Below are 24,046 nucleotides of genomic sequence, written 5' to 3' on the forward strand. Positions count from 1 at the left end.
CCAATGCAGCAAAAAGCTTAAAAATTGACCATTTCTTATAGTATTGATCGGTGAAGGACTGACTACCCTATTCCAGTTTCTTTGTGCAAATGACAAATAAGGGTTTGTTATTATTAATGTACTGTCTTTCATTACACTGCACTGGTTTGTACTTTTTGTACTTTTATCAGGGTATAGATGTTTATTTTGAGAGTCTGTTCTTGCTCAGTGATGTAAAATCCACATCTTGATCAAGTATTAATTAATGCAAATAACAGGGCATCATTAATAAAATCCCAAAGTTCTAAACTCCGATGCTCACACCTTTATTTTAGCCAAGAACGCATATTAAAGCCTAATGTACTCGTTTGCTTGTGGACTGTTATACTGCCTATAGAAATGCTTACTGAAAATTATGACATTACAACACCAACACGTAACTCAAGGTGGCGGCGCTTCAGTCTCGAACTGAATTCTAAGGATCAATCCAATTGCATGTAGAACCCCTGAATGGGTACCACTTTAGAATAAGACTACCTTTATAAAGGGTTTATGAATGGTTTAAAATAAGTTCATGTATAGTTATTATTTAGGTCATAAACACTTTGAAAATCATTAATAAGCAGTTACAACACATGAACAAAAAGGTGAGCTGTTATGTCTGATGAGTATGAATATGTGAGGAAGTTGATAGTTTAATGCTGACTGATCGAGAAGAAAGGAAAATCAGTTCAAGATCAAAATCTGAGGTTTAACAGTATAAATGAATGTGGGTTCACTATCAGACAGACATCAGATCACTGTTGCCCTTCAGACTGGTTAAAATGAGTTTATTAATATTTATTAATGATGTCATACACACCTTATAATCATCAATCAGCAGTTAAAACACAAATAAAAAGGGCTATTGATTGCCTAATAGTGAACCTACATTCATTTATACTGTTAAAGCTCAGATTTTGATGCTTATTGATCTTAATCCATCAGTCAGCGTTAAATGACAGCTTCATCACACCTTCATATTCATCGGGTGTATGAGCTCACCTTTTTATTAATGTTATAACTGCTTATAAATGATTTATAGAGTGTTCGATCTAAGTAATAACCATTAATAAACACATTTTAAACCATTCATGTACCCTTCACAAGGGTAGTCTTATTCTAAAGTGGTACCCCTGAATGAATTTATTTCAATTTCGCTATGTATTAAAATCATTTTAGAGTTTCCTGTATTCTACATATTCATGTATGACGAAATACTTGGACAATAAAGAAACCTGTGTTGCTTTGAGACTCGAGACAGATGATATTTTTCACAACTACTTCTAGAAAGGAGATGTAAAATTCATGCATTTGGATTAAACTAATACAGTAAACAGCGAAATGTATGCAAGTCCACAATAGTGCCTTCAGAGCCTTAAAGGGGAATGCCACCCATTTTGAAAAATGTCTGCATTATTACACTGCTGAGTGGTTTGGTGTGAAACGCTCTGTTATAGAGAAACTTACAGAGTCAGAACTGTTCACAGTGGTGGTGATAGGAACCAGACGTCCACCTCTAAAAGCTCCCTCACAGGGAGTTACTACATGAAATGAATACGTTGCCTGATGACTGAGACTGAGTGTGTTTACGTGCACTTAATAATCCGATACCTGCAGAAAATCAGATTTTGTCAGTAATCCGATCAACACATTTACATGCACTTGAGTAATTAGATAATGGGGGAAACTCCAGGTCTACATAAGTCAGACAGTAATCAGATTTCTGCTGTAAAACCAGCCAATAAACTCACAGAAGAAGACGCGACGTAAACATAACGTAAAACTCAAACTTCATGCTGCAGCTTTTTTTTTTAAAAACATCTAGAACAGAGGTCACTAACAGGCAGACCGCGGTCCGAGTCCAGACCCAGATGCTGTCCTATGCGGACCTGGACACCAACCGATACACTATGGAGAATTATTTAATTTTGATGGGGTGGTCCTATTTTAATTGGCGTATCATTTCTAGCCTTTACGATAGCTTTAGCGGCCCGGGAGACTCACAGACCAATCGCATGCGTTGTAAATATCACGTGACGCTTCTCAGCCAATCAGATTTGTGCATTATGATGAGCACTGAAACTCGAGTGAGTGGCGCCACACAGGGGAGGGACGAGGCGAGAAACAGCAGTCAGTGAAGAAAGTGAGCCGGATTATTTAACATGTCGTGCTCTAAAAAGAGAAAACTGACAATAAATGTTGTTGAAATATGACTGAACTGTACTTCATTTGATTTGATATTCAGTTGTTGACTGTATAAGATGCTGATATACCTACTAGGCTACTTCAGTAAACAGTATATGGCACTGAATCATAATGCAAGTTAGACATTATGATGTTCCGAACTTTTTGTTCTTTTGGATTTACTATCAGGGCTAAATGTTGCTCTTGGCAACATTTCAGCTTTGAATTGAAATGTTTTAATTAAAACCAAAAAATATTTTGATGTAATTTATAATTCATGTTTTGAATTGAAATTTTGATTATATTATCAAAAAATCATCAGTTTCCATTCCTTACAGGATGGCCACTAGGAGGCGTGCAGAAATTAGGTTAACAACCCTGTTTGGACACAGAGCCGACAGCATCAAATCAGATTTTGTCAGAATTCGTTAACTGCAGCCTCTGTGAGAGCTGATGTGACCATGTGGTCAGCGTAGTCGTCACCTGCTAAGCTGGTCTTACACTTTGTTGATTTTCTTTAAAAATGTTACCGGCAGTAAATAATCATGTATTAAAATGTGCAGAATGTGTCTCTGTAGAGGATGTGCTAACTTATTCACACTCAGAAAATCAACAAAATATGGAATTAGACCAGGGGTGCACAAACTTCAGCTATATGTGATATTTCCATTAAGATTCACTGGTTTAGTGACCAGTGCAAATTATGATTGCATGTACACACACACCATATATATATATATATATATATATATATATACACACACACATACACACACACACATACATACGTCACAAATCATAATCATCTATAACTGCTACAACTGCCAGATACTCAGTGTATATTAAAAGTTATGCAAGATGAATATGTATTTGTCCACCCATTCGCCATCAACATTCCAGAAGACGTGTGTAGGTTCACTGGTGATTAGTAAATAAAAATAGTGAATAGTAAATAAAATGTCTATATTTGTGTTGTAGTCATGGCGACCCCTGGTTCCTATCACCACCACTGTACAGAAATCTGAGCCATTTCACACCAAACCAGCCAAAAATTGGAAAAATTCTGTGAAACCCCCTTTTAAAAATAACACATTTAGGTGAACACGATGGTCAATAAGAACACAGGGAAATTTGGAACTGATAAAACTTTTATTTCACTTAAATTGTCTTTTACACTTTCCTGATTATAACATGTAAGGTGAAACTAGAACCGTTTAAAAGACATACACAAATCTAGTATTACGTCAATAACCAGGTTGTAGTAGGATTTATTTTTTTTTGTTTTTTTTTTCTATTTTTTTTCTTAAGCTAGTCTAAATTTTTCACAACCACGTGCGCGCTAAGCGATAAAACCGTCACAGAAGCTAACTGTAGGCAGAATACTGGTCAGTAAAAACAAAGCAATTGGAGATACCAGATATACAGACAGGCTCGGCTCCACATTCACTACTGTATTTTTTCTCAAGCGTAGAATAACTGCCATTTGTTCAGCTAAGGGGAGAGACGTTTGTTTTTTTTTTCTTCTTCAGTGCATGAACGTTGTCTTCAGTTGGAGACAGATGAGTTCTACACCTAAGTGGAATGTTATGGTGATGTGACAAGGTATTGTGACACTGAATGAGAACCAACTCTCTCTCTCTCGGGTCTCTCGAAAGCAACCGCTCGTCTAAGGTCCCCCTCGAGCCTGAGCCTGAACCGAGCTCGCGTTTACAGGATCGGAGCACTACGCCTCTCGGCAGCACCTCGGATACAGCCGAAGTCCGCTCCCGGCCGCAAACCACCCCCAGTTCTACACCGACACGAGACTTTCGGTGGAGAGTCACCACCGACGCCGAATCACTGCAGGACTGAGTTTAACCTGTGGCCAGAAAACAGACCCAAACAACCTCAGCGGGAATTTAGTGAAGCCCGGTGAAACCTTGGATTTCACGTCGGCTGGGAAACGGATTTCTGTTCACTGATCGATTGACGGGGCAAACGAAAGCATGAACGGTCAGCAGAGGGTTTCTTAAAGAGAAAAAAGAAAAAAAAACTACAACCAATAAAGTAACGGTTTATGTTTAAGCAGGTTTACATTTCAATTTAAGACAATTATATTTACCTTAAGTTTACAATTTTACAGTCTGTGTTAAACTAAACAGTGAGTAATTACGCGAAGGAAAAACGGGAGAAGCATCTAGATTTTTTTGTTTTTTTTTACTGATGTTACAGCACCTTTATGCCACCTGCACTTCGGAAAACGCGTTAGGATCGTTACAGTTCTCCAGTCTGATCTACGACCTCACTGTTTACTGAAGGAATGTTTTTAGCTCTTCGTTAGAATTGAGTAGAAGTGGAATGACAAAACCTAGGGTCCCTTTTATTTCATTCTCAGACTCATGCAAAAAAAAGTAAAAATGGCGAACATTACACGGCAACAACAGTAATGCATGTTAGTCAGTGTCACAATACAGCCTGTATCCTTCCTTTCTGTATGAGCTCGCCACGGAATTGTACCGCTCGCCCAAGTCCGTTTCAGATTATCCGTGGAGACGCGAGGGGGAAAAATAAGCATCACAGTGTTGGTTAAATTAAACGAACCTTTTTCGAATAAAACCAGCCGTCGCCAGTGCACTGCAGGTGAGAAGAGAAAGGGGGCGCTATAATGCATAACCTGAACACGTTTTTTAAAAAATATTAAAGGGGGTAAAGAAGGATGGTCTCACTATTAAACCACTATTTTTTAATTTCCTAAAGTTTCCCCACACATGCAGACAAATCTCACTCGTTTCCAAATCTCAGCCTTCCAGCAACTCGAAGTCACCCTGTCGCTTGATGTCAGAGGGGCAAAGACTTGTAGGTCGGGTACAATTCACGCTGCTCGTCATACAGAAAGGGGGGTTATGGTGAAGTGGATGGAGCAGGGTACTATGGGCTGTATGTGTAAGATAAAGAGTGTGGGTGGATTTAACAGTGAAGTGCAGCGCCTTTTAGTTCTCCCCCTCGCCGGCGTCCCCTTCGTCACCCTGGTTTTCTGATGTCCACAGCTGCAGGAAAAAAGGAAAAGAAAGCATTATACTCAGTCTGCACAGAACTAGGGCTGGGACCACAAGCAAAAAATGTATACATCAATCAAATTAGTGATAAATATTGATTACTTTTATTATTCAAAATCACAGTGTTTCACAGGAACATATTTAAGTCTAAGTCAGTTTCCATTTGTGCCAGGAGGGGGCGACAAAGCCTCGCAGCCTTTTCAGACCATGTTATGCCAAAAATAAACAAATAAATAAATAAATAAATACAAACAAAAAAGAAACAACAACAACAACAACAACAACTGGAGCTTCAGATCATAGACTGGACAGCAGAATTCGAACAAGCATAAAAAGAACAAAACTAAAAAAAAAGCCCCCCAGTCGGTCCTAGCCACTGATTTCATTGCTGTTGATCAGTAAACTGAAAAGTGGGTCCCAGCTAGGGGGTGGGTGATAAAATATAATAAAACATCATGATATGATACATATTAAACCTCCAAAAAACTAAATATCATAAGCTGAAATGATCTCAATGCACCAGTAGCTTCACATTCGGTCAATAAATTAAATAAATGGCTGTTATTAAATCAAAGAAGCCATGCTAGCAAGGGGTGGGCAATAAGGAAAAAATATGATACATATCAAATCACAATATATAAAATAAATAAATAAATAAATACATACTTAAAAAAAATCAATAAGCTGGAACACCACAACTTAAAAAAAAAGTATTTAAAACATTTTTGTTCAGCGTTTTACACTGCGCTAAACCTAGTTAAAGAGGACCAACTCTGCTCTCTTTGCAGTGAAACATGCGCTTTAAGAGCTCTTTAAGTACTGACGATATCCACAATGTGTTCAGAAACACACATTGTGATGTAATTTATCATGATAACTATAAACTATCATATCGCCCCACCCCTCACAGAACAAACACCTCCAGGAATCTTGGGATCTTGGCTTTATTGTCTGATAAAACGCTTTTCAAAGAAAAGGAAAAACACGTTTGTTTCAATTACCCAACAAGCTTAATCTTAATTTCGGCAAACTGCCCCCAGTAATGTGAATGAATAAGGACGCTGTGGGATGAGTGTAGATACTCACAGTGAGGTTGTCCCTTAGTAGCTGCATGATCAGAGTGCTGTCTTTGTAAGAGTCCTCATTCAAGGTGTCGAGCTCAGCAATCGCTTCATCGAAAGCCTGCAGCGGTGAGGAACATACAAGCCTCAGGTCTTCCGTGTATAAAGGACACTTTCTTTCTTTGTACTTTAAAATGAGGGTATTTTACAGAGATCTTCGGCTATCGTGACACGAAAAGGGCGCGTAACAGAACTGTACTGTCTTCATTTTCTCTTTTTCACTCACCGTCTTTGCCAAACTGCAGGCCTGCTCTGGGGTGTTCAGGATTTCATAGTAGAAAACGGAGAAGTTGAGAGCGAGACCCAGCCTGATGGGGTGCGTCGGCTGCATCTCCTTCTTGCTAATCTCAAACGCCTCCTGGTAAGCCTTCTGAGAGTTGTCCACCGTGGCTGTGGAGTAAAACACAGAATTAATTAAATAGGAATGAAACATCTCTTTAGTGGATACTAGGGGGCAGTCATGGGCTGGAGGCTGGGGAACCGGCCTTGTGACTGGAAGGTCGCAGGTTCGATCCCCTGAGCCGACAGTACGTGACTGAAGTGCCCTTGAGCAAGACACCTAACCCCCAACTGCTCCCCGGGGCACCGCAGATAGGGCTGCCCACCGCTCCGGGCAAGTGTGCTCACTGCCCCCTAGTGTGTGTTCACTAGTGTGTATGTGGTGTTTCACTGCACGGATGGGTTAAACGCAGAGGTAAAATTTCCCCGTTGTGGGACTAATAAGGGTCACTTAATAATAATAATAATAATAATAATAATAATCATAATAATAATAATAATAATAGCAGAGGCGCAGCACTACTTTCATGTTAACCGGATTTTTTTTTAACTCCGAACTTCCTACTTCCCACCTCAAAGCATTCACAACCACTGTTTAACGTTGGAAAAACACTCACAGTGCAGAATGGCTGCTGCATGAATATAAAAGCCTCTTACACTGTTGTAAATAAAGGTTCTGTTCAGGTACATTTTCGTTCATCAAGGTACAAACAGTGTAAATGTTCCCTCAAAGCTCCAACAGTGGTTTTAAAGGTCTGATTGTGAACCTTAAATAAGTTTCTCCAGGTGAAAAGTTCGTATTTGTACCTTTTCATAACCGAATGTTTTAAACAGAACAGTAAAATAAAGCCTGGAGACGAGACGGGGTGTGTGGAGTCAGTACAGCTTAGAACATATCATTCAGTGGATTATGGTTCAGTTATGTTCCCTGACTGAAGGTACCCAGTGACAAGAGGGGCACTGACCCAGAGACAGTATAGCACCTTTTTTCTGAGTGTAAAAGCTTTTACACAGGAATAAGTAAGTTTTCCGTTTAGTTATTGCAGTTTGATCAAGTATTTGTCCCAGTTGGCGTAAACGTTCCACTATCCAAACATCCTCATGTATTTACAATTAAACACAAATAGAAACACAACAGTCTGCTTAGAGTTTCAGTGTGTGAGATTTCAGGGGGATCTTTTAGCAGAAATGGAATATAATAAACAAAACTATGTTTTTATTGGTGTATAATCACCTGTGACTGTGCATCGTTATGCTTTCGTTAGTTCAGAATGAGCCCTTCATATCTACATAGCGAGCGGCTCCTCTTCCACAGAGGCAGCCATGTTGCGGCGCTATGTTTCTGCAGTAGCTCAGAGCGGACAAACCAAACTCTGGCTCTAGAGGGCGCCTTTCTTGTATTTACGCTGAAGTGGCAGCTTGAATTTGGTGGCGCTGTAGCTCCGGTTGAAAGACGTAGACAGAAGAAGAATCAGTGGTTGCTGTCGGTGCTGGCTGACCATTTAGTGTCGAGACATTTGAGAACCCAAATTGCAACAAAGAGAGGATCAGACTATTATTTAGCACAAGATAAAAGTGAGGGGGGGTGAATCCTCACCATCGAAGAGAAAACAAAGAAGCAAAACGAAATCAGGACAGACGACGACAGAAAACCTGACAGACACCGTAGGTTCTACTACGCGCTTGGAAAGGGAGGGGTGAGGGAGGGGGATTCAGCTGGGGTGCAATCTGCAACCTCACCACTAGGTGCCACTAAATCTTACACACTGGTCATTTAAAAAAGCTCAAAACATGCAATTACTTATTATTTTACGGTTGGTGCCGTGTTAATTACAGAACTGGAAGTTGGAGCTCTTGGGAATTATGAACTGGGTGGCCACTGACATGGACAACAATTTTACTTAATCGCAGTTCTTAAAGAATAAACATTTTCAATGTATAATAAAAAAAACATCAAATTAGAGCTTTATCTAATTCAGTTGTTTGGGGTATAAAGGCTTCTCTGCTTGAAATGTTTAGCAAAAATTAAGTGCACACTTAGACCAATCAGAGGCAACCAAACCTCCATGTGTTGTGACATCACAACCACAGTTTACTGGCAGTTTGGCACAGCAGATTCAGGGGTCAAGGCTCAAACCAGAAAAGGTGGATATTCTGGTCGTCTTGGCCAAAATAAATCAGGCTGGAATGTTAATTTATAAAAAAAAACTTCGCAATTTAAACTGTAGCTGCAGTCTTAGTAGGAAAATCGCAATTAGATATTTTCCCCAAATCGTTCAGGCCTAAGGAAAGCTCCCGCGAGCACGTCGACGTCACCTGTACACTCAGAAAAGACAGCTGAAGCACAAGGAATAACTAAAGAACAGTGAAATTCAATGTCCTGAAAGACCAGCTACTCTGTTCTCAATATCCTGTAGCTACATACTCTAATAATTTTAGTAAGTTTGTTATTTTATGTATTTATCTACAATTTTTCAGCCTGTTGTGTCCCCTGAGAGGAGGAAAGGTTCTTGGGAGCATAAAAAAAGTATTTTTCCCAAATATATCAATTTCCAAAAGCAATAAAACAATAAAATGCATGCTACCGGACATATTTCCCCAACATCAGAAGACCAGGCATCTACAGCTTCAGCAACCACTGTAGAAAAGAAAGGTACTTTCCAACTAAAGAATCGTCGTGAGCCACTTCATCACCACAAAGTGCATCAGAGATACCATTTAATAATAACCCCTCGCTGCCCACCCACAAAATGACGTAGTCAAATCTCCAAAATTAACTCAGTAGGAAGTCTGTCTTTTACTTCCCTATTTGATAGCAGTTCTACTGTCATAGCTGATATATGCCAGACGCTTCTCTTCTGCATTAAAATGAGAGAATCAAACCGAAACACGTTCCACTCACATTTCTTTGACTCTCCAGATGCCACCTCAGATAAGTATCTGTAGTAGTCTCCCTTCATTTTCAGGTAGAAGACTTTGCTCTCTGCCTGGCTAGCGTTGGGTATGAGGTACTTCTCCAGAAGGCCCTGCGAGGACAGAGGAGTTGCGCTGACGTCAGAACAAGAGCATTAACATTTACATCAGAGATAGACATTATTAGCCTTCGCAGAGTCAGCTACAGCCTTTAATGACGTGCTAACTGCAATACACACATGAAATGAAATTATATTAATAATACAGGGTGACTCGAAAAGATTCATTCAATTTCAAAATGATTTATTTCACATGTAAATCAGAACAATGCAGTAAACTGTAAAGTTTATTATGTAATTGTACAAGGTCTCAGTCTGAACCTCCTCCTGCTGTTCGGACATCATAGTCAAATTCATCCCATACTGGATTGAGCATGTCGGGTGTCGCTGCACTCACGGCTCTTTCGATGCGATTTCGGAGATCAGGCAGCGTTGCTGGGAGCCGCGGCACAAACCGAATCCAAAAAAAGTCACACGCCGTGAGATCTGGTGATGCTGGTGACCTTTTTCTTGGAACTGTTGGTACCAACGACGAATGCTCTGAGCTGTTGGAGGTTCACTGCCATACTGATAATCAGAAACTATGACCCCTCTTTCAATTGGTATGTGATTGGTTCCTATGCGTCTCACGGTTGTAAAAAATTGGATGAAAATCGGATTTGAAATTGGATGAATCTTTCTGAATCACCCTGTATACATGACCAATCGCATTCAATTTAAATATGCACCCTGAACTTTGTCCGAGTGTGTTTTCACCGTGCGTAGCAGGTGCTCCATTTTCTGACCGTGAGGCTGTTCCTAACTCTAACCTACAGTCTGAGACGCCTCTCAGTCAATATTCTCAAGTGCTACTGCTGAGCGGCACTTACAGACCGTTTCGTTATGTCTTCCTCTCTTAAAATGACATCAGAGGGAATCTACACAATACTGTAAACGTTAACCAGACAGAAAACACATTTACAGAATGAAAACTCACCATTTAGTTTTTAGGGGTTTAAACCTTCTTCCAGAACAACCTGAAGCAGTGAGTAAATGACAAACTGCATTTAAATAGTCTTGAGTATGAAGGAAAAGCTTACCATGTTAAGTTAGCCTAGAAGCTACTGTTACTGTAGTTTATTACTGTAATTAATCCTTTGGGCTTTTCAACTCGTTCTTGGAAGAAGTAAAATTAACTGAGTTTTGTATGGTTTTATGAAAATTAACGTTTGGATTAAATGATGCATTGATAAAATGGTAGATTACTTGATTACTAAATGATTGTTAAGAGCAGCCCTCATTTCCAAACAAATTTCATTCTTTCGTGGTCACCAATCAGACACAGGCTCAACACCATTTCTTATTTTACCCCTACTCCTTGTTTTCGAGTGTCTCCTTGCCCCTTGGAACTGAGTTACAAGGTGTAGTGGTTGAAATCTTCCCTCTGAAATGGGACCCTCAAATAAAAAGAGCATCACTTCATTAACAGCTACCAGCGCTGCTCTGTAGGCGACCCTGCCAGTCTGCAGTGACAGCAGAGGAGGGTAAAGTTCAGCTCCTCACTGCTGGGCTTTAGTTACATTTAGGGCATCATATGCCTTCAAAGAGGGGGGCAATTATTTATTATCACCCACCCCTAATTCTTCAGTGATATGAAGCTGAAGTCAGATATTCACCAGCTTCTTGTTCGAATGTTCCTGTTCCACCATTTAAGGTGTAACAGTAAATTTAGCCAACTAGCTACCGAGAGATCAGCTACTACTAGCAAATTTCTTTGGTCGCTTGTGCTCCATCTTGCTGTTTTTACTTTTGTTCTCATAACTCTGTTTTTAGAGTTTCTGAAAAACCTCTGTTTAAAGGGTCATGTAGCTCTAACACTTCGCTCTACCCCTCTATCTCGGCAAAAATCGGGACCCCCTACTCCTAGGCGTGAATGTGCAAAATAGAGGGGTATGGCTAAGCGGTAGGGGCGAGGGTTGAGATGGGATTGGGCCAGATATTCCTGCCAAGTTTAGCTCCAACCTGCATCTAACAAGCTGCCACTTTATACCCAACACCTCTGAATGGCCTTTGAAGATATAAATAAGGTGAGACAGATTGGGGCTGAAACTAGACAATGCAGGAAGGTTCCTGCATTGTCTAGTTTCAGCCACAATCTGTCTCGCCATATTTAGCAGGTTAATGTCTTCAAAGGCACTTCCCCACCCACACTGCTTTTGGTCCAACACAGCATTTCTTACCAGCACATCATTGCAGATGTCCTGTAGCTCAGTCTCAATCTTCTCACGGTACTCGCGCGCCATTTGCTGCTTCTTCTCGTTGCCCTCCGTCTTCTGCTCGATGCTGGAGATGACCCGCCAGGAGGAGCGGCGGGCGCCAACCACGTTCTTGTAGGCCACAGACAGCAGGTTGCGCTCTTCGTTGGACAGCTCACCTCCACCCTCTGTGACGGCCTTCATGGAGGCAGCCATGTCATCATAGCGCTCTGCCTGTTCGGCTAGCTTGGCCTTCTGCACCAGGTCGCTCTTGTCCATGTTGATGCTGCATTGAGAAGACACTGATGTTAGATGCAGATACACATGGAGCATGGACTCAATAGTAGAGGTGGGCAATATGGCAAAATGTAATATCACGATACTCGATACACCATGGGTGAATACTTTTGACATCTGACAAGCTAGAACAAAGAGAGTAGTGCCACATTTTAAAAACACTACCAAAACAGTGAACCCACTTGTATTCAACATTTCCCACACTGTGCTGCACTAAACCCAACTAAACGGGACTAATTCTGCGTTTTCTCATCAAACACACAATTGAGAATAATTTTTACGCACTGACAATATCCACCATTCGCTCAGGAAAGAGTAATGAGACATTGTTTAGAAATCTATGTTAACAATAAAAGAGTATCATACTGCCTAGCTCTACTCAACAGCCAGGTTTTCATTCAGCTCAATTCAAGCAAGTGACTGAAATGTCTAGGGCTACGTTTACACAGCAGGTAAAAGTGGCCCAAATCTGATTTTCTCACCAAATCTGATTTTTTGTTTGGCTGTTCAGATTATCTTTTAAATGTGATCTGTAGGAGACATCAGTCTGAACAGATCAGCTCCTAAACCGACCCGCATGCGCAAAAGAACAATTCTTCACGCGGCTCATCCAGAGGTAAACAATCATGACGGCCAGCGAACGCCAGTCGCTCCCAGAGCTTCGGTTTCGTCTTCGCCAGCATCACAGGAGCGAGTATTAAGTTCCAATGACTGACAGCTGGACTCGTCACCCAGAATGTGTTCGAGTTCACTGTAAAAAGGGCTCGTTATTCGGCCACTTCTTTGGTTCGTGTCCTTGGATTCTTTAAACTGTTCTCTGGCGCTGCAGCCTCGGTCTCCTCCGGCCGCGTTCGGCCTTTCGTTCGAAACCTCTTTGAACACGGAGCCGTTTGATCAGTCTCTTCTAATTTTTTGTTACAGAAACATCAGCCTAAATGTTTGAGTGTCAGCAGCGTGAAATTATGACGAATGTCGAGTTGGATTGAGGTAAAAGTCACATGAATTCCGATCTGGCTGTTCAGACTGAGTCGCATTGCCGCAGATCGGATACGTATCGGATTTCAGTACCACATATGAAAGCGTCTCAAATCAGAATTGAAAATGTCAGATTCAATGCGTTTTTTGCTGTTCACACTGCCAAACAGACTCACATCTGTGTCACATATGAAGGAAAAGATCGGATTTGGGCCACTTTTACCTGCTGTCTAAACGTAGCCAAGGACTGATCTCAATAATAATGTTGATATTCGTTTCCTTATTTAGTATTTGGAAGCTTCGTCTTTTGTTAAAACTTTTAGAGCCCAACAGAATTCAAGAAGAGTTTCATGGACTCCCAGGAGAAAACAGATTCACAATAAATATCACGTTATACAAAGTAATCTAAGCTAAAGGCTGAACCACACTAACCCACAATTTCACATCACCCCTTTTTAAGCAAATAGCTTTTCTAATGCTACTCCTCATATTTAAGTACCATGACACGTCTGACCTCCAAAAAGGGAGGGCGAAAAAACTCCATCATGTGCGCTGTCAAGCAATTTGGTCAGAAGTTACGATAATAAATATAGCCACAAGCGGCAATTTGCGGGGTCCAAGCTTGCTTTGCAAGTTCGCCCAACATTGCTATCTTGGCCACGACCCTTCTTGAGTACATGTCAGTAAAGATTCGTACATATATATGATCTTTCAACGTCATTTAAAGACCACATACATATTTCGTGCGCGGACCCTTAATAATAATACAAAATTATTGCATCGTTTCTCAACCCAAGGCACAAACACCTGCGAGTCACTATAGATATAGTTAACCATGTCATAGAAACAAAAGCACGAGATCTTCTTTCTGCAGCAGCACTAAAATGGACGAGAGCGCAGCACCTGAACTGCACCTGAAACCACCACGGGGTGGCCAAAAAACCATGAAATGACAACACGTCTGCCACCTCATTCTCGACTCACAATCGATGAATGTTATTTGAATAATGCAGTGAAAACTCTAATATCAAATTTGACTGAAATGGTAATTTATAGAATATATGTATAGTTTCCTTCATGTGTAACAGACAACAAAACATTAATTACCACAAAGAAAGCCTACAGAATATATATCAGGGTGCCAAAGCGCAATGGCTATTATTGTAACCAAAGAAAATTCATAGTTTTCAAGTTACATGTAGTATAAAAATGTTTATTCTCGTATTTTGGTGAGAGTGTGAGCCTAGGCCAAACCAAACATCCTCACGGGCCAATTTTGGCCAATGAACCACACCTGATCTAGATATTATTGCAGATCTACTGATAAATTTGCTAATCAAGAAAAAAAAGACCCAAAATGCAAAAAACATCAGTAACAACTACAACGTTTATGCTGTTGTGCGGCACAAAAATAAACAAAATCTCTACACGCATCAAAATCAGAGATAAACCTTAAAAACAAACCTTGAATTCGACCAATCAGGTCACTGATGTCTAACCAAACCTATCAGAATCAGTCTATCAGTCTCCCTGACAAAAACAAATGAAGTCAGAACGACATGAGCATCTGTAAAGAGCTGTAACTGGCAGACGGTACGGACTGAAGTGCTCTCAGAGAAGAAAGCTCTGATGTTGAATTTTCTCGTTAGGTGCCAAACCATCATAAAAAAGCGTTCACCACCAGCGAACTGCTTGGAAGCAGACAAAGCCTGTTTAGAGTGGTGGCTCTTCTGATTAAACAATCACTCTTCAAATATTTCAGACAGAATGTACAGCAAGACACTTTACCGCTGAAAAATACCCAAATAGATTTTATGGTCCAGCCCGAACTCAAGGTATCTGATCGTCTTCCAGAGCCTCAAACATGTTCCGTGATTATTAAGTCCACATTAAATGCTACTGGCTTTACAGCTGGTGTTGTAACAGCTTCAGGCCAATGTTTGTCCACTGGTGCTACGCTCACGTTTACAAGCTCTATTCTGATTCTTCAGATATGATCTTTCTGCCCTGTTTGCTTTCGTGTTTTGAAAGGTGATCTATGCTCAACATTGTAAACATTAATATAACCGCAAACAACTATTTTCTATATAAAGGCAGAGTGGAGTAACCGCATCCTGAGCAGAGAATGAAGCCACGTGTGTCTAATCTGAGCTTCTGTGTTTTGCCTTCATAGCCGGTCCAGCCTCGCGTGCATGTTAGTCCCGTCCCTGTGAAAACGTCGCCCCTCCCCATGTTTTGTTTTGCCGTCCCTAGACAGTGACCACCCACGCAGCATTGTGTGGGCACCACTTAAGGTGGAACGGGAAAATTCAAACAAGCTAAGGAACCAAATGTAGTCTTAACTGCTGCACTTTTTAAGGCGGAACGGGAAAATTCGAACAAGATGCTGGCGAAAAAGAAGCAGCTTTTAAATGCATGAAAACGGATGAGGAGGTCGCTCCTGCTGGACATGTGAGTAACTAATTTGTTTTTGCTGTTTCACAGAATCAATGGGTCAGTATTGTTTGCCCTGTTTGCTAATGTTTGTGGTAGCATCTGGTTAGCTTCACAGCAGCGAATGTAGCGACAGTTTGCTAACCCACAGCCGAGCTAACGTTGGTTACATTACTTGCTGTCTTGTTCGCTCTGATGTAATGTCATAGTATTTGTCTGTACAATATCTGTGAAGGTTTTATGGCCACAAAAAAAAAACAAAAAAACCCGTGGTTCGCCTCAGCAATGCGCATCCATGAATTTTGTGGGGGGGGGGAGCTTCTGAAGGAGTACTGAAGGGAGGGGTGTATTTGTTTTGCTGTTGAGCTAAAATATCAACAACTGTTCTCCAGAACCATGTCGTGCACGTTTAAGTGACTTATCTGTCACCAGTCCAGAATGCACATATTTTCAGTAGGATCACACGCACGATACATCACAAACGACATCATATCTGTGAGACAGCCCACCTGTGTACATCAGACAAGGACTGAATTTAACAGATCACGATAAATGTACATCCTGCTGTATGGTGGGTGCAACAGTGCTGTGCCAGAAAGTGGCCTTCCAAGCAGAGAAGTTTGCAAAGTCTGTATGCAAAATCATGCAAATATTTACTGCATACTTAATGAGTTACGCCGCAAACAATAAACTGAGCCAGATTTCATCAGTCAACTATTGTAATGCACTCCACACTGTACAGTCACGACTGCAGGGCATGTAGATATCAGTCGCATTGCTGAATAGATTTTGAATACTTCTTCTACAGTGTGGACGACTACGGTGTCCAGGTACTCGAGTACTCAACTGTGCACAGTGGCAGTATCGGAATACTGCTAATCACTATTTCAGTATTTGTTAGGATTGTGAAAACATACTAATCAACAGCGTTTACATGCACTCAATAATCTGATAACTGCAGAAAATCAGATTTTGTCAGTAATCCGATCAACATGTTTATATGCACGTGAGTAATCAGATAATGGGGGGAAACTCCAGGTATACACAAGTCAGACAGTAATCAGATTTCTGCTTTACAACCAGCCAATAAGCTCAGAAGACGAGACGTAAACATAACGTAAAACTCAAACTGCATACTGTGGCTTTATTTTAAAAACATGGCAACACTTTACCTGAAAATATGAACATACATACATCATATTTAAATCCTTTATTTCGTGTTTAGCTTCAGCACCGCTCCAACAGCGTTTTGCTGCATCTCCTGACATCCACCGTCTGATCTCGTGCATGCGCAGAGTGAGAAATCCGAAAGAAATCAGAGTGAGAGTTTACATGCACTGAGAAATCTGATTACTGAGCTAAAATCCAGCTCTCTATCAGCTTTCTTAATTGGATTTCTAGATCGGAGTATGGTGTTTACATGACCATTTGAACAATCGGATAACTGCAGAAATCAGACTATGTTCGGATTATTGCGTGCATGTATGCGCACTCAGTGATTTTATGTAAAACATGCTCATATTCTGCGAAACAAGTGCCTTGAAGCTGCACCATGTATGTTTTGGGGATTTGGAGACCCCTCTGGTGGAAATACGTAAGTGCATGCAACATGCAGAACATTGTGACGTGGGTTGTTTCGTCCCCCCTTTCCCAAGCGGATGAACCTGACGACTAAAAGAGAATTCAAACAGAACTCAGTCTTTGATTCATCACTATGTTGATTCTGAGATCATTTGAGGCCTAAATATCGAGCCGGACCTTCTTTTCCAGCCTGTACGTGTGACGTTGATACGTAAAGACGTACAACGTGGTGTGAAAAACTCAATGCCTCCGACTTTTAAACGATTATTTCAGCTCTCAGCAGCTCACGCTCACCATATTTTAGCCTGTTTTTATTCTCCTCACTCAGTAATGATGCTTCTTTCAGTTTTAACAAGAAAAAACCACACACTGCTTTGTGAGCATGACGTTAAGGATGTGACTGAGAAGTCAGAGATAGTATGACTTTTATTGTGAAATAGTCTGATGTTCAGTCCAGAAAGACTTAAAGTACATTTCTCTGATGATCTGCCGGCAAATCGCCCACTGTAAACAAACACCTGTATAGAGACGACGAGTCTCCATCAGCATTGTTAGCGGTTAGCTGTAGTTATAGCTCATCTAAGGCTATGTTACACATCCAACACTAAAACAATGAGTGTGTATACATACACTGAATAATCCGATCATAACTGGATTTCTGCAGTTATCTGATTATTCAAATGGTCACGTAAACACCATAGTCCGATCTAGAAATCCGATAAAGAGGCTTGATTTTAGCTCATTAATCAGATTTCTCAGCGCATGTAAACTCTTACTCTGATTTCTTTCTGATTTCTCAGTCTGCGCATGCGCGAGATCAGACAGTGGATGTCGCGAGACGCAGCATCTCACCAGAAACTCCCACTGTCATGACAGATTTGTGAAATGTTCCACTGTTTGGTGATTGAGTGTCGTGTTGACCATAAAGGATAGTTTAAAACAGCAACTGACCACTCAGGAGCGAAAAATCAGCCTTCAAACTGGAAAGAAATAATGATTTGATATTTATCGTGATGTGTATCGATATCGACCGATACGAATTTTTTTTTAGGCGATAATATTTTTGGCCATATCGCCCAGCTCTAATCTGGCGTTAGCATCACTAATTACAGGAGTCCGTCATGTGATGCTAGCTAAATTCATTCTTGCTGTAGTTGAGTAGCTTTTATAGCAATTTTAATAAAATCACACCAACAACCTAAACATTTCTTGTTAAAATGAAATGGTTAAAGTTTATTGAAGTTCATCATACAAACTACTGTTATCGCAGCCTAATGCTGTCATTAGGCCATCAGGCAGGGCTAGACTTTAATGTCTCTTCTGTATTTAACTGCCCTCGTTCACACAGTGCGCTTTATCAGTTTAGCAGTTCTTGTTCGATCCCATTTTTAAAAATAAATTGTTGAAATTTAGTTTCACTTCATTGGAAGAAAATGTAATGTATGTTAACTGTATTTTCCTATAGATGTTCGTTAGGAAATATTATTTTCTTAATTAATCGCTAATCAACAGATTAACTTATTACTAAATAACCAGCAGAAAAGTGTCCATTTAAACATGAATATCCAGAAATGAATCACAAAAACATCTAAATAGTAGTTATTTTTCAATGACCAACATCTGTTGAAGTGTTATCTATTTACAAACTCCTCTCTCTCTCTATAACACATACATATATATATATATATATATATATATATATATATATATATATATATATATATATATATATATATTTAGCTGCTGCCGGAAGAAAACCTTGTATCTCCATTTTTCTCGTTTTTCAGTTTTTTACAGCTGAAAATGCCTGTTGCTCTTTACATTGTGTGTGAATTTCAGGATGAATGGACCAAAAGAAACGGCCCAGAATGACGTGGAAAAAATTCTGGTTCCATTGACTTCCATTAAAAGTACAGTAGGTTTTTCCTTCTCCTGTAAAGTTACCAGTTTTCTTCCAACAACAGAAATATTTTATATATAGATTAGTGCACACAAACACTGTACGTGCTTTTCCCCTACATAACATTTACATCTTGTATGTAAGTCACACGTTACTGGCCCGCTGTTACTCAAAGTCAAATAGGAAGTGAGTCTGTCACACCTACCACTGCAGAAAACCTCAACAAGGGCAGGAGCACCTTCACTTCTCTTTACCAACTAGTTACCAAAAGTTTACACAAAGCTTGAAGAAAAAAACTTGATCTACCTTCAAGAAAGGTTCAAAGATAACTGACTTATTTACCTTATTCTACTATTCCCCCTCATTTGAAAGCAAGAATAATCGTCCCCACCCGTAAAACCACTAGTCAAAAGCTGAGATGTCTACAAACCAAAAGATTTTTTCCATCTTCATGCTGTGGTTCCTTTATGATCTAAATTAACTGCAAGACATTTTCTGTTGCAGCTACGATGACTTTTGCTCATCTATTAATTTAACATGCACGTCATCATAACTTTTATTCATTTTCAAGGTGAAATTCCTCTGCTTTGTCAAAAAAAACCTGCAGAATTTATGGTTAAGATGTAAACAAACTCATTGAAAGCAGAGAATGACTGACAGCAAGTCAGAATTCATAGTGGTGGCAACTGGAACTGGACGTCTGATGAATTTAATGCCTCTAAATAACCACCTCACAGAAATTTAATAGGTGAAATGGTCAGGGCTCATGTCTAGGACATTGTTTTATGGCAGATTTGAAAAGGTTTTGGTCGAGGCAGAGAGGTACACGCAGGGCACTGAAAGACAAAACAGTTGGAATAAGACATTTTTTTCAGGTTTACCATAATCTGTATCACATATCGCTGCTGTTGGAACAAAACCTCGTTTCTCCAAAATGGTAACTTTACAGGAGAAGGAAAAAACATACTTTACTTTTAATGGAAGTCAATGGAACCAGACTTTTCTCCCAAGTCATTTTGAGCCGTTTCTTTTTGCCCATTCATCATGAAATTTACATGTAATGTAAAGGACAACAGGTATTTTCAAATTATGTCAAAAAATGTAAAACATCAAAAATGGATACACGAGGTTTTGTTCCGACAACAGTGATATACAACTCTAGACATACAGATTATTCTGAATAGTAAATAAAATGGCTATAATTGCACTGTTGACACCTGCTGGTTCCCATCACCACCACTGTGAAAAGCTGAAAAGTTTCAAACCACTTCACATCCAACTATTCATGAATTAATTTACATCAACTACTGAATTCTGCTGAAATTTTTGAAAAAATTGGTGGAATTCCCCTTTACGTTTGCGTGCAATCTTTGAAATGACTGAACAGCCTCAAACGATTCAGCTTCTAAGCTAAAATCTGAAGAAGTTGCCCTCTGCTGTGAGCAGCGTGGCTCACAGATAGAAATCTCTGGTGAGCAAATCGCCACGACTGGCGCTATTGAACAGACACTCTCTGATCACGGCAGGAAAACACTAGCTGGCACTTTAAAAGCACTCGCACTCGAAGTAGCCATGATCGGACAGTGATGTAATCCTTTCCCAGGTATCTGACTATTAGCTACACTCTTAAAAAGATAGTTCTTCAAGGGTTCTTTAGAACCATCTGCATGGTTGTATGGTGAAACGGTCCTTCAGATTGATGGTGATGTATACAGTTCTACATACAACCTTTTTGAAAATGGTTCCATGTAGGACCATAAAACGTCCTTCTGTTGTTACAATGTCAAGCTTGTATACAACAGAAGAACGCTTTTTGGTGCTATAAAGAACCATGTAGCCATTGTACATCATTTCACCATGTAAAGACCCATTCCCTTTACTTAGGAGAGAAAAAATAAATAAATAAAAGGTTCTTTAAGTTAAGTGTGTAGCTGGCACTTTAAAAGCACTCACACTTGAAGTAGCCATGATCGGACAGTGATGTAATCCTTTCCCAGGTATCTGACTACTAGCTACACTCTTAAAAAGATGGTTCTTCAAAAGGTTCTTTAGTAAAGGGAATGGTTCTATACAGAACCATCTGCATTACAACCATCTCAGGGTTGTATGGTGAAACAGCCCTTCAGATTGATGGTGATGTATACAGTTCTACATACAACCTTTTTGAAAATGGTTCCATGTAGGACCATAAAGCATCCTTCTGTTGTTACAATGTCAAGCTTGTATACAACAGAAGAACCCTTTCTGGTGCTATATAGAACCATGCAGCCATCATTTCACCACGTAAAGAACCATTTAAGTATTAAATGGCTCTAAAAAGAACCATTCCTTTTACTTACACCTGAAGAACCATTTTTTTTTTAAGTGTGTACCTGGCACTTTAAAAGCTTTCACTCAGTGATGTAATTCTTTCCCAGGTATCTGATTATTAGCTACACTATTAAAAAGACGGTTCTTCAAGGGTTCTTTAGTAAAGGGCTGTAGTAAAGTTCTATTGACAACCTTTTTGAAAATGGTCCTCTGTAGCACCACAAAGGGCTTGTATACAACACAATAACCCTTTTGGTGCTATAAAGAACCATGTAGCCATTCTCCATCATTTCACCATGTAAAGAACCAAGTATGAAATGGTTCTAAACAGAACCATTCCCTTTACTAAAACCATTTTTAAGTGTGTAGCTGGCACTTTAAAAGCACCCACACTTGCAGTGGCCACGCTTGGACAGTGATGTAATGCTTTCCTAGGTATTTGACTATTAGCTAGGTGTTTGCATATCTGTGACAACGCCCAGGGCGTCGTCTACATGCATGAATGGACTCAACTCTAGTACTTTGTCTCAGCTGAAAAACGAACAGGTAACTTAATTATGTCACAGCAGTAAAAACAGAATACTGAAAAACACAGCTTCAAATCCACAAACCGCTCACCTGACTATACAGGAGGACGTTCGCATTAAAGGCCTTACATTTAGCCTGACTCACCTCCAAACTGTGAATTATTAAGATTACTGAGACAAATAAAGCACGACACTAACAATACCACCTTAAAATGATGGTTCTTCAAGAGTTCTTCAGTAAAGAACTTGGCTTAGAACCATTTGCATGCTTAAGTGGTTCTTCGCATGGTGAAATGGTTCCTTAGACTGATGTACTTGGTTCTGTATAGCACCAAAAAAGGTTTTGCTGTTGTTACGATGTCAAGCTTCTGACCATTTCTGATGCTTATTTAGAGCCAGTTTCAAAAAGTTCTATACAGAACCATATACAACATATCTGAAGAACCACTTAAGCATGCAATGGTTCTATACAGCACCAAAAATAGCTTGACACGGTAACAACCCCAAAACCCTTTTTTCAGTGCTTTACAGACCCATTTCCAGAAAGGTTCCCTACAGAAACATACACAAAACATTCTCCATCAACCTGAAGAACCACTTTGCATACAGAGAACCGTTTAAGCATGAAAGGGTCCCATATAGAACGCACAGTTCCTAACACAACCCCTGCCTTTCCCAAAGAACCCTTGAAGAACCACCTTCTGTTCGAGTGTATGTGAAACCCGCAGCCTCGCCTGATCATGGTGGATCGAGACCAGCATAAAAGGCCTAAAACGCGGCCTAGCGAGCTGAAAATTCCGCCATCCCCCCGATATTAACCGCAGAGGTGGTTTCACTGAGGGAGTCTGAACCGAATCTCGCTAAAGCGATCAGCATCTCCAGCATTACAGCGGTAGAACCCGACTGCAGTAAGTTAGCCGATAGGCTGCTTAATGCTGCAGTGCAGCGGCAGAGCGAGTTAGCACGCAGGCTAACAAAGTAGCCTCCCAGCTACGCCCTCTCCCCCCCTCCTCTCTCTCGGATTCACTCCTCCTTTGCGAGGTTTACACAACAGAAATGCGCTCTGAAATATTTAAAAAATTATGAACTCGAATTTAACAGTCTCTGGCGAGTTTACACCGAATCACCTCCGTGTTTTTCATCGTTAAAGCGCGGCGAATTTCACCGCTGCCGTCCGTTAGCTTTAGCCTAGGTTAGCGGGATGCTTTCCGCGACGGCCGACAGAGAGCTTAACGCTAAATCACAATCGGGCCCCAAATACAAAGGAATGAATGCGTTTCTGACCCTCTCTGGGTGATAAAGAGGTGTTGTTTTGGCGAAAGCTCGCAGCGGGGAAGCTAAAACGCTGAAAGAGCCCTCAGAGCTGGTCGCAGCGCTTCGGCCTGCCGAGTCTGAGCGGAGACAGCCGAACCACAATAGCGCGCGCCTTCCGCCTTCCGCCATTCGCGGCGACGGAGCGGCGAAAGACGGAGCGGCGCCGCGGCACCGACTTCGCGCCGGGCGTTGAAACTCACATTTAAATAAAGTCTGAGTCCCGCTTTTCTCTCGCTGATGGACCGGGAGAACCGTCGCCGTCCCTCCGTTTTGCTGCTCACGGTCTTCAAGGGCTGCACCGCTTCCGCCTGCGCTAACACTTCCGCTTCCTCTAAGCCACGCCCCTCTCTCTTCTCTCTTCTCTCTCCTCTCCTCTCCTCTCCTCTCCCCCCGCCCTCCTCCCGCCGGTATCCACGGCAACCCCAGGCACGGGCTTTCCTAAGCGCCTCGGAAGGGGCCGTTTACGTCACCGAGCACGACCATGGCAACCGTCGCCGCGTGACGTGCGCGGTCGCTATGGCAGCCGTTGCCGGGAGGCGATTTGACGAACGCAAAAAAAAATGGCACAAGAAGAAATAAGCGTATTTATTTATTTATTTATTTATTTAAACAAACTCCGAATATTTTTTTTGTATTTTTAGTTATTAATCATTACGGCTTGTTAAAGGCACAAATAATCTCAGCTTCTCAGTAATTATATTCTTTGACCTCTGTTTGTTTGTTTCCCGTGTTTTATTCACTCAGTTTATCCACACGTTTAAAAAGACGGCTCTTCAGGGTTCTTTAGTAAAGCTAATGGTTCTATTTGGAACCATGAGTTCTATATAGAACCATTTCATGCTTGAATTGTTCTTTGCATGGTG

At 40.7% G+C, this 24,046-nt stretch overlaps 1 protein-coding gene across 2 annotated transcripts; it reads right to left on the bottom strand.

The window, feature by feature from the left end:
* Positions 1–3,335: 3,335 nt before the first annotated feature.
* On the bottom strand, positions 3,336–23,548 carry ywhaba (tyrosine 3-monooxygenase/tryptophan 5-monooxygenase activation protein, beta polypeptide a). Of its 2 annotated transcripts, none has more exons than XM_036571579.1 (6): positions 23,384–23,548; positions 11,832–12,132; positions 9,543–9,666; positions 6,588–6,751; positions 6,327–6,422; positions 3,336–5,231 (listed from the first exon to the last, which is right to left on the bottom strand). In XM_036571579.1, exons 2-6 carry the CDS (start codon positions 12,123–12,125, stop codon positions 5,175–5,177), a joined length of 735 nt encoding a protein of 244 aa, XP_036427472.1. In that variant the 5' UTR covers positions 12,126–12,132; positions 23,384–23,548; the 3' UTR covers positions 3,336–5,174. The 2 variants fall into 2 exon arrangements, with proteins under 2 accessions (XP_036427472.1, XP_036427473.1); XM_036571580.1 differs by lacking the exon at positions 23,384–23,548 and adding an exon at positions 23,154–23,272.
* Between the last annotated feature and the right edge of the window lie 498 nt (positions 23,549–24,046).

This window comes from Colossoma macropomum, unplaced genomic scaffold (assembly GCF_904425465.1).
Source record: "Colossoma macropomum unplaced genomic scaffold, Colossoma_macropomum, whole genome shotgun sequence".
NCBI classification, from domain to species: Eukaryota; Metazoa; Chordata; class Actinopteri; order Characiformes; family Serrasalmidae; genus Colossoma; species Colossoma macropomum.

Bases quoted from the DNA above. Each gene is read 5' to 3' on its own strand.
- ywhaba (XM_036571579.1), bottom strand. From the start codon at position 12,125: ATGGACAAGAGCGACCTGGTGCAGAAGGCCAAGCTAGCCGAACAGGCA. The intron at 9,667-11,831 runs GTAAGAAATGCT...CTGTCCTCGCAG, and splicing joins ACATCTGCAATGATGTGCTG to GGCCTTCTGGAGAAGTACCT. The intron at 6,752-9,542 runs GTGAGTGGAACG...TTTACTCCACAG, and splicing joins ATCTGGAGAGTCAAAGAAAT to CCACGGTGGACAACTCTCAG.